The 11678-nt window shown below is 36.6% G+C and overlaps 1 protein-coding gene across 8 annotated transcripts in view; it reads left to right on the forward strand.

The window, feature by feature from the left end:
- Window positions 1-11678, forward strand: part of RHOT1 (ras homolog family member T1) — a 73739-nt gene that overhangs the window by 55903 nt on the left and 6158 nt on the right. For 2 of the 8 annotated variants that reach the window (XM_003797182.2, XM_023517493.1), the window contains exons 18-20: window positions 556-758; window positions 1901-1996; window positions 3615-3737. In XM_003797182.2, coding sequence (XP_003797230.1) covers window positions 556-758; window positions 1901-1996; window positions 3615-3737 — 422 coding nt within the window. The remainder of the gene's footprint in view (window positions 1-555; window positions 759-1900; window positions 1997-3614; window positions 3738-11678) is intronic. The other 6 variants (XM_003797183.2, XM_023517495.1, XM_003797181.2 and 3 more) reach the window with 3 other exon arrangements.

Genomic DNA, 11678 nt, shown 5'->3' on the forward strand with positions numbered 1-11678 from the left:
GTGGCTGGCGCCTTAGCCAGTTGAGCTATAGGCACTGAGCCTGATGTATTTTTTAATTAAAAGTATATGTTAAAAATTATTATCAGCGTTAGAAAAGTCTTCCTGGGGCAGCACCTGTAGCACAGTGGTTAGGGCGCCGACCACATGCATCCAGGGTGCCAGATTCGAACCCAACCCAGGCCAGCTAAACATCAATGACAACCACAGCAAAAGAATAGCTGAGCACTGTGGCCAGTGCCTGTAGTCCTAGCTACTTGGGAGGCTGAGGCAAGAGAATCGCTTAAACCCAAAAAAGAGTTTGAGGTTGCTGTGAGCTGTGACTTCATGGCACTCTACTGAGGGTGACATAATGAGACTCTGTCTGAAAAAAAAAAAAGTCTTTCTGATCTCACTTAGTATATGAGACTGACCTAGACTACTGCAATTTTTTGCCTTTGGTTCATATTCTCTCTTTGAAACTATTGTTGCTTTGCCTATCCAGAGAAAAAACTTTTTTCACTTTAATTAATCTTTGAATTTGTCATCATAGTTTGATTTCATTTCTTAATTCCATAGCAACACTTTATGGACAGCAGAATACCCTGCTTAATCGTAGCTGCAAAGTCAGACCTGCATGAAGTTAAGCAAGAATATAGTATTTCACCTACTGATTTCTGCAGGAAACATAAAATGCCTCCACCACAAGCCTTCACTTGCAATACTGCTGATGCACCCAGTAAGGATATCTTTGTTAAGTTGACAACAATGGCCATGTACCCGTAAGTACTTGCTCTGTCCTTATTTTCATGTTGCATGGTTCATAATAACATTGCATGCCATTGTTAGCCATGAGGGGTAAATCTTGGTCACATAGAAGTTGTTCAGCAACAGAAAGAGACTTTGGAATGAGAAGGTACAAATTTGAGTAAATGCAAGTTTGGTTGACATAATAAAATTATATAAACAACGCTTCTGACAATATTTGTATATTTTTGAGCAGGCTATAACTATCTTGACAAGGATAGTATAATAAAACACAGCCCTTATCCAACATAAAAAAATAGTTTTACTGCAGTAAAATGAGTTTGGCATCATATTGCTTTATACTTAATAAGGCATCTCAATGTGAACAAAAAGTTTATATTTTTCTGTTGATTAATTGACCGTGGCTATGTGACGGTATCTAAAATCTTTTATGCGTTTATGTTGAAATTATGGGTATGTTTAAGTTCAGAACGTCTTTTTTAAGTGCTATAAAAAGTAGTTGTAATGGGAATTTTCACCGTGTAAATGTTTCCCATTAAGTGTTACGAGCCACAAATTTAAGTTCAGAACATCTTTTTTAAGTGCTATAAAAAGTAGTTGTAATGGGAATTTTCACCGTGTAAATGTTTCCCATTAAGTGTTACGAGCCACAAATTTCATGTACATTTATTATATATCTATACATGCATATGCACAAGCACATAACTGTGGTCTTCTTTATAGTTTACTAACTGCCTTAAAATTGCATGATTCTTAGTGGCATTCTTCTCAAGTAGTGTGTTTGTATAAATTCTGTTTTGTTAACAAAATAGTTTTTCAGGCAGTGCGTTTCTCAAGACTTATGGCTTATTCTATTTATTCTTATGTTAGTTTCTAAATTATTTTTCTTCTTATGAAAAGCACAGTATAAAATAGAGTAATAAACACTGCTATAAACCAAGACTGAAGTTTTTCAAAAAGGTATTAATTTGTATAGATTTTTAAAATCAAAGTTAACTTTACTACTATTCTATTAATTGATACTCGTAGAATATGCAACAAATTCTTGAATTTCTATTTGTAATTGGAAGACAAGTCACTCCTATTACTATAAGATAAGCAAAACCTTATTTATGTTTTACCTTTGCTTTAAAACTCTCGTGTATGTTATCTACAGAGAGGATCATTACAGAAACAGACTCTCCCGAGACATGGGCAACACTGATAGAATAGAGAATTTGAGAAAAATCTGGGTCTTTCTAAAAACTGCTTTGTAAGTTACTTTTTCTTTATGACTTTTATGGGATTTTGTTGACATTTTCTCGTAGGATGACCAAATCTCCTTTCTTGTCATAATTAACATTTAATAATTATCTAGAAACGCACTGCTTGGTCAGGCTTACTGCCTAACTGGATATTACAGTGTCTTCTTTGCTATATAAGTGTACTTTTAAAATCTTCTAAATAACTCCGACTGTGTTTTAGCTCTGCATCTTTAAGAACATTTTACTATAATTCGTGTGTGTGTGTGTGTGTATATGATAAATGTACATACATGGACACTTGTTTATATGGTTAATCCAAAACTACTTCTCATGAAACATCTCCCTGTTGCTAAGCATACTTTGCATCTCTCCTTTTTGGTGGGTGGAGCCTGGTGTATGTTGAAGAGTCAGATTCAATTTATAAAATAACAGATGGATCCCAGTATGACAGCTGGCAGTGACTTTAGTAGCAGTGGTATGTTCATCATCACAAGTCAAATTTTAAAAAAGAATGTCTTGAGCCTATAAAAGTTTTTAAAAATATTAATTCTTGTTTTTCTTCATGTTGGGAATTAGGCATTATTGGGATGCTGCTAATACCTACAACCATGCCACCATGTGCTGTGGTCTCATCAGATCTCACAAGTCAGATTGGGCCGGTCTTTTGACTGAGAAGCCTATAAAAATGTTGAAGTGTTAAAGGAGGTGACGCTCTTCTGAGTGGGTTCTGCGCCAGTATCTCTTCATGGGTGGTGCGGTGGCTTTGTATGATGAGTGGCTCTGACCACTGAACAGTCAGTCACTGGAGGCGCCCTACTTGGTAGTTATAGCTGAAGTGAAATGAGTTGTCCCAGGTGCCTGCACCATCTAGTGCAACTCCACTCAACCAGAAAGGAGTCAGAAAGCCGTCCCAAATTTTATATCTAATTTCAGTTGGATCCATTGTTGATTTTTATGTCTGTACCCAGAGTTTCATACAATCATACTTAGCTGCTGTGTTTTAGTAGCAGATGAAATTAACCCTGTATTTTGTTCGAGTAGAAATTTATGAAGCATCTTGATTTCCTTTGGGAGCCAGGGTGCTTGATGAATTAAAGACGATGTTCACATCTTCTCAGGGTTGAATATACTCGTCTTTTGACTTTTTGTGTATTGTCATTCTTCTCCTTCCTGGTTTTCAGGCATGTGTGTATGCTGAGGGAGGAGGAGGACGAGGCAGAGGAGGAGGAGGGAGTGGTTATTTAAATGCTAGCAAGCTTTGTCCTTTTGGCGGGTGCTATGGCTTACTCAATTTTTTATTAATTTAGCCAAGGGTGCCATCTATTGCTGTGCATATTCCACTAAAACTCATGGAATAAGAATTCCATCCCCCTCCAAACAAAGCAAAAGTGTTAGCTAATTTTCTAGATTTTTCTATAGGGAGGAAGGAGGAAGCTATTATACTGTTCATTATGTTTTTAGTAAATGTGGAATTCTGCACAACTTTAGCATGCCCCACACTGTCCTTTTCCTTTCTACAAAGAGTGTTGCTTATGCCTAAGTATTTTTTTTTAAGTTGGCACACCCCGACTTGTGCCGTATTTATAAGTAAGAACTCAACTCCTGTCCTTCTGTGTGTTTTCGCAGCCATGCCCGGTTACGCTGTATGTGCACCTGCAACAGGTGCACATTTTGCATCTGTCAGAACTTCCTCAACTCAGACTTGCTGCAATCTGTAAAGAACAAAATCTTCACTGCAGTTCTTAACAGGTTCTTAACTTTATTTACTGGGTACCAGGCATTCTGTTAAAATACAAAAGAAAAAAACGGATAACTATTTATTATACAGATACTCACCACAAAGACAACAAGCCGACTGATGCCCAACTAATTTCCACTAAAATTCTCACTGTGATGACAATGTTTAGTTTTGGAAGCATCCTTAAGAATGTTTTTTAATTAATAGGTATATTTACAGGACTATACAAGAAGATTTTGGATTTTTTTTCTTAAGGAAGATAAAGCATCTTTATTATTAGAAGATAATATAAGGAGATAAAAATCTTTTGACCCTGACTGGTAAAAATAGATTAAGACTTTTATAGTAAGAAAAAGACACATTGATTCCAAATAAAAGATACTCTGTTATACTATACTCAGCTTATCTTCAAATAATGTATCTTATTAAAACCATAGTCATGTGAACAGTATTTTGAGTTTGAAAAAAATTTTCTATTTTTGAAACCATTTACAATCCTAATCTACTTTTACTTTTAAGTACCTAAAATGTTTATATGAAAGAACATGTTTTCTAGAAATGAGGATAATAACTTTAAGGACTCACAGGAAATAGAAAAGAAAAAAGATCTGTACTATTGGCTTTTGAGGCCTTTATCATTGAGCCAAAAACATTCCTATAAAGTCATATGCTTCTTAAAAAGAAAGAGAAAATAAAGGATGTATACATTCCCTCAAAACAATGAACTTAGAAGGTTATATTCTTATTCTGTTCATGCTACTTTTGTTAAATCAGTTTTACATTTTTGAGCATTTAAGAGCCTATATAATCTTAATTTGTATCTGATATCAAATTTGCATGTATCTAAGGATGAATTGGGTTTTTGAAGTCATTTAAAAGTTACTGGGAGTTGGGCTTGATTAAAATGAATATCAAGCTAAATAATAGATTTTGGTTAGAAATGGGTCAGTTATCTGTGGTTCACCATTGGACACTCACTGAGGGCTAGACTCCACGTATCAAATGAGGATAGTTTGTATCTTCTACCAGCAGTATGGTAGCTGTATCTATGAAACAATGAGTCTAGTTCTTATGTGAGTCACACACAGATTTTGAAGGCATCCTAAGAGTTTCAGTGGTGTTTTGAGTACTGGCAGCTCTGGAATAAGAATGCAACCATCTCAGGTGACTGCTTTGAAGGAATCACCACATTCATTTGGTGCTACAGTTCTCCCTGTGTTCTTTGAGTGGCATTTTGTAAAGTGGTAACCCAGACAGATTCTCTCATGATGACTGACTGAGAAAATGTAAGGCTAGTTCAAACCAAACAACATTCGGGAGCTCCAGTATTGGGAATATTAGTGGAAAAGAGTCTAGAATTCATCTGGCCTAACCTCCTGTTAGAATGCCTTCTTGCAAGCCTTCCTGAGAGAGTTCTGTTTATCTGCTCATGGCTTTCCTCCCTGAAGAGGGTTTTTGCTTTCGTTTTTATTTTTCTAAACTAAAATGTTTTCCCTGTTACTTTCTCTTCTTTAGTTTTAGTTCTGCCCTTTAGAACAACATACGACTATTCTACTCCCTCTTCAACATAGCAATCCTTCAGACTTTTGAAGACGGCCATCATGTCTCCCCTAATTTTCTCTTCTTCAGGTAGAACATCCCCAATTTCTTTTAGCCTTTTCTTAAATGACTTCATCTTTCTTGGTTGTCCTCACCTGAAAGTCCCTTAGGTTTCAGAGTACCTCTTAAAAGGTACCGCTGAGAATGGATAGCAGTGCACCAGAGGGGATCTGACTAGTCCAGAACAGGGGGCAGTCATGTTCCACAGCTAGAGCAGCATCTGACTAGTGCATGAATTAACTTTTCAGCAGCCCCATCCCACTGTTAATGTATATTATCTGTGGGCTAACTGAAATCATATTTTTTTCATATAAGGTGCTATTAGGGAGGCCGGGCATGGTGGCTCACGCCTGTAATCTAGCACTCTGGGAGGTGAAGGTGGGTAGATTGCCTAAGCTCACCGGTTCGAGACTATGCTGAGCAAGAGCAAGACCCATCTCTAAAAATAGCTGGGCATGTGGCGGGCACCTGTAGTCCCGTCTTCTTGGGAGGCTGAAGCAAAGAGAATCTCTTGAGCCCAAGAGTTGAGGTTGCTCTGAGCTATGACTCCATGGCACTCTACTGAGGGTGACAAAGTAAAACTCTGTCTCAAGGCTCAGCGCCTATAGCTTAAGCGGCTAAGGCACCAGCCTCGGACACCGGAGCAGGCGGGTTCGAATCCGGCCCGGGCCTGCCAAACAATGACAGCTATAACCAAAAAGTAGCCAGGTATTGTGGCGGGCACCTGGAGTCCCAGTTACTCAGAAAGCTGAGGCAAGAGAATCGCTTAAACCCAGGAATTGGAGGTTGCTGTGAGCTGTGACGCCATGGCACTCTACCCAGGGCTTGAGGTTCTATCTCAAAAAAAAAAGTGCTTAATAAGGCAGATGTCCCCCCTCTTTCTATTTTGTATTTGACATTTTTAATTAATGCTTAGAATCTAACTGCAGATACATATATATCTCTATTATATGTCATATTCTTTTTGATCCATTTGTTCCAGCTCAGTCATTTCAAACATTGTTTCTGTCATTTGTCCCATTATATATCTCTCTCAGCATTGTGTTATTTGCAAATTTGGTAGATATGTCTTATCTTTCAAATTACTGATAAAAAATAATGTTGAGTACCCAGAAGTTGGAGAGAAAAAGTGCTAAAGTGAGTGAAGGCCCGTAGTATTCCACTGGAGAACTCTCCCAGTGTCAGTTTCAGAATTCTTGGGGAAAGATTTTTCAGTCAATTAGAAATGTATTATTATCCAGCCCATATTTTATCTTTATGTCGTGTAAGAAACTTCATAAAGGATTTTTCTAAAATCAGTATGTAATTTTCACCACATTCCTCTGATCTGCCAATGTAGTCATTTTATTTAAATAAGAAGTGACACTATTTGGTATCTTACTGGTAAACTCACGTTTGCTCCCAGTGATTGGTGATAACAAAACACCTGAAAATATCTAGCCTAGAAGTTCCTGATATGTTATCTGCATCTCTGGTAACAATTTCCTAGGTCACTTTAGTTAGCTTCCAAATGAAATAGGTTGGCTGTGCATTAAATGGATGACTTTGCTCATCATAAATTATTCTACGTAGTGTTCCTCAGAGAGAAATCAGTACATTTTGTCCCATCTATTTATAAACTAAAGGTAACTTATTGGCAGTGTCAGCACACATCACTGATACCTGGTAATCAAGAAGAAAAAGAATGAAAAAGATGAGGAGGGGAACTGGTGTGTCTTTCAAAGACCTTCTTCCTTATACTAGTTAGTATTTTAGTCAGTGAAATACTAGTACAGTGGAATTTGAGGGGTTCCATTTTGAAGTTGATTCTAGTTTATGAAAGGTAAGTAAGAAAGATGGGTAAGGACTTGAGGGCCTGGATGGATAACGTAAATGAAACCAGGAGAAGGAGGGAATCCTTAAGATCCTTAGAATCTTAAGCAGAAAAAAGATTGATTAGCTAAGTGAAAGTCATTTAAGAATTTTCCACTGTACTTCAGTAGAGAAGGTTCCAACTTAATACTACGTATTAAGTCTTTGTTTTTAGAAATCAGAGCTGCCATGCTAGTGTTTGATTTTGAACTGTGAAACAGCAGTTCTAAAAAATGTATCATTTTTAAGTAAAAGGTTTAATTCAATATCTGAAAAGAATTAATAGACAAAAATTGATACATATATGTTAGTTTCAAATTCATTGCTTTAGTGTGCTTGTAAAAACTTTGGTTAGTGAAATCAAAATTTCTACTGGATGTAATACATGAGTGAGGAAGGCTACATTGTCCTGCGACCCCACTCTCCCCAACCCTCTTCTTGATTTATTCATTCAGAATACTTAAGTACCTGCTTTGTATAAAAACCTCCTTGCTGTAAGCTGAGATAAAATTTGAAGATAAGATATGATACCTGCCTTTAAGTACCTTTCTAAATAATATCACTACAATTTTTTTTTTTTTAAAGTTTTTTTTTTTTTTTTGGCCAGGACTGGGTTTGAACCCTCCATCTCTGGCATATGGGGCCTGCACCCTACTCCTTTGAGCCACAGGCGCCACCCCCAATTTTTTTTTTTTAACTTTGGTTACATTTTAGGTGACTTTAACCCCTCATCCTAAAAAAGAAAGTACTGTATCTTGATCATGAATTTAGGTGGTTTAATTAATTTCTGAAACTTTTTTCCTTTTGCCAGAAAAATGTAAGTCTTTTCTTGAGTTTATTGACACTACATATCTTAAGTCTGTACCAATAATTTTTTTCTTTCCAATTTAATTGAATGTGTATTGACTTCAACATGTGAGAGCAGTGTTAGACTAAACACACACTATTTCACATTTAACTTTGTACTTCGCTAATTATAATTTCACTCTTATTTCTGGATAGGTTTATGTCTTTCTTCAGAATGATTTATGAATAATTGGAATTATTTAAATTTAAGTTCATTTGGAGGATGATTAACAGTGTGGTCAGATGATTTTAATCTTTGGGAATGCTTATGTAAACCATGTTACTGGGAAAACATACTTTTTGAATATATTTTAATTTTTAAGTACCTTTTAAATCTGAAAGGGATAAGATGATTATGTAGGAATGAGCTTGATTGTTGGTTTGAACTACCCAGGGTTTTTATTTATTAAGTATTTCATTATTCTGACTTGAGAACACTCCTACTTTGCCTGAGAATGTGACTGTGTTTTAGTGTGCTGTGAACTTTATATTTTGTCCTCTCGGTGTTTTCATTTGTCTGTCCGTGCCACTTAGTAATTTTTTAATCCTCTTGGTTTCTTTCCCTGCTAGGTTTCTGTGCATAACCCAACCACTTTGCTTAACCTATAATTTAATCAAAATCATTTATTTACAATGTATTATTTTGGTGTGATTTCTTTTCGTGCATATGTGATTTTGTGATTTCTTACATTTCATTTTATTATTTGCATTAACTATGTAAGTTGTTTATTCATGTTACTTCTTAAGTTCAGTAGCAGCATTTTACTTTGGTAGCCAAGTGTATAACTGATACTGTTTCCAGAGACTCAAAGGTATGATGGCTAGTCATCGTACCCATTGTAATTTTTACTCTATTTTTTAATACATTTTTAATTGAATATGTGACATTTATTTTAAGGCACTCATAATGTGGCCAGGTGCAGTGGCTCCTGCCTGCAATCCTAGCACTCTGGGAGGCCGAGGTGGGTGGATTGCCTGAGCTCAAGAGTTTGAAACCACCCTGAGCCAGATTGAGACCTGGTCTATAAAAAAATAATGGGGCGTTGTGGTGGGTGCCTATAGTCCCAGCTACTTGGGAGGCTGCAGCAAGAGAATTACTTGAGCTCAAGAGTTTGAGGTTGCTGTGAGCTATGACACAATGGCAGTCAACTGAGGGTGACAAAGTGAGACTCTGGCTCAAAAAAAAAAAAAAAAAAGCACTCATAATGATCTGCTTCCTGAACCCTGGCATTGACCACCCAAGTCCCTTCTTTATGTATTTTAAAATCATATTCTTTTTTGGGTTTTTTTGCAGTTTTTGGCCAGGGCTGGGTTTGAACTCACCCCCTCTGGCATATGGGGCCAGTGCCCTACTCCTTTGAGCCACAGGCGCCGCCCTAAACTCATGTTCTTAATATAGGAGCCCTTTTTTGAAGAACTTTTGTATTATTGTCAAACCAAAAAGAACTTTTTCTTAGGATTGCCTTATGAAGAGGATTAGCGTCCTGGGTGTCTTAATGTTGTTAGGTATTGGGCATCTAAGAGTTCTTAGGATATTATGTTATAGTAAAATACTGTATCCAAGAAAGTCCTGTTTTGCTTTCTTATGAAATTTGTTTCCTTGTATGAATGTCTTTAAAAGGCTGTTCTTTGAATTATATACATAGTCATAACTTTAAAATTATACAAGAGTTCATGTTACAGATTCTCATTAAGTAAGCTGCTGCTACTGCTTATACTTTTTAAATTTTGCTATTTGGTTGGTATATTAAAGGACATGAGAGGGTGGAGTTTGTGCCTAATCTGATCTTTAAGTATCACTAGTTAACATCACTCTAATCTTGAGGGTGCCTCATTTGATCTTTAAGTATCACTAGCTCACAAATACTCTAATAGATATTAAAGTATTTTCTGTATATATTTGATTATCTATAATTTTGAATTTTCCTAGTTCTTGATTAAACATTCCTTGACATTGGTACACACCTATGTCCTTTTCCAAAGTATATTACTATTTAAGCATGCTCAGTTAACAGCTTGCTTATAGTTTGTGTTGCAGTTCATCTTTGCTAGCTAGTGTATATAGATTTCTTAACCTATTTTGAGAAGTATCTTATTAAAATATTCGTGCTTACTTGTTCAGTTAGAAAAATGGTCATTATTAAAATTATTAGCAATAGTAGCATTATGATTAGAAATAAAAATACAAAATACCAGATAGAAACATTTGGAAGAGTAAAGGAGCAGAGAGGTCAAGACAACTTTTTTTAAAGTTGTTTTGGTGACCTCAGCATAGCTTTCAATTCGAGTGATTACAAATAAGAAAGAGCTATAGGCTCAGCACCCATAGCACAGTGGTTATGGCACTGGACACGTGCACTGAGGGTGGCGGGTTTGAACCTGGCCCAGGCCAGCTAAACAATGACAACAGCAACAACAACAACAACAACAAAATAGCCAGGCATTGTGGCGGGCACCTATAGTCCCAGCTACTTGGGAGGCTGTGTTAAGAGAATTGCTTAAGCCCAAGAGTTTGAAGTTGCTGTGAGCTGTGATGCTACGACACTCTACCGAGGGTGACAAAGTGAGACTCTGTCTCAAGAAGAAAAAAAAAAGAGGAGCGGTGCCTGTGGCTCAAAGGGTGCCAGCTCCATATGCTGGAGTTGGAGGGTTCAAACCCAGCCCTGGCCAGAAAAAAAAAGAAAGAAAGAAAGAAAGAGCTATATATGATAACTCTGTACCCTAGTAACTGTAGGTACACATGCATTACACTTATATAGACTGTTCCAAAGTATTATCTTAAAATTTTATACCTGAGATTTATATATGGATAGAGTTGTAAAATTAGAGGATAATTCATATTAGTGCCTTTGTGCATGTCTTAGTCATATTTGGAAAGGATAACATGGCAAGATGAGAGGAATGGAAAATAGAAAATCAAATACATTTCTGAGAAGTTATGTGATAACTGTAAAGTGACCATTTGGGTGGAGCTCCTCTAAGCTGCTCTAAGTCTCTTAGCTTTGCTGCTATTGAGTATGTTCTGTGTTATTTTCCTCTTTATAATTGCTTGCCATCTAAGATAAGATTAATTGATATCTGGATCTTTCTGAATTCTTTCCCTTTCTCAAGTTCTAACTTTCAGTGATTTTTAGATGTCCACAATATAGTTTTTAATACCACAGATATAAAGTCATATGACAGATTATAAAAAAAATTTCTACTGGAGTATGAAAAATACCCTATTTGGTGCTGGGCTAAGTAGCTCATGCCTGTGGTCCTAGCACTCCAGGAAGCCAAGGCAGGAGGGTTTGAGGTTGCAGTAAGCAATAATGACACCACTGCACTCTAGCCTGGGCGACAGAGCAAAACTCAGTCCCTCCAAAAAAAGAGGTGCCCTATTTGGGAATAACTAGAATGTAATTTAATCCCCTGAACTCTTTAAAATTTGATACTTTACATTTCCAAATATTACAGTTGATAACACTTTATTGATTATTGGTTAAATTCATTATACCAATAAAGGTTTTAATTCATGTTCTTATATATACTATAAATTACAAAATTAATCAAAAGCATTTTGAGGGCTCGGCGCCTGTGGCTCAAGTGGCTAAGGCACCAGCCATGTACACCCAAGGTGGGGGGTTCGAATCCCGGGCCTGCCAAACAACAATGAC

This window comes from Otolemur garnettii, unplaced genomic scaffold (genome assembly GCF_000181295.1).
Source record: "Otolemur garnettii isolate 467f Iridium unplaced genomic scaffold, OtoGar3 scaffold00112, whole genome shotgun sequence".
NCBI lineage: Eukaryota > Metazoa > Chordata > Mammalia > Primates > Galagidae > Otolemur > Otolemur garnettii.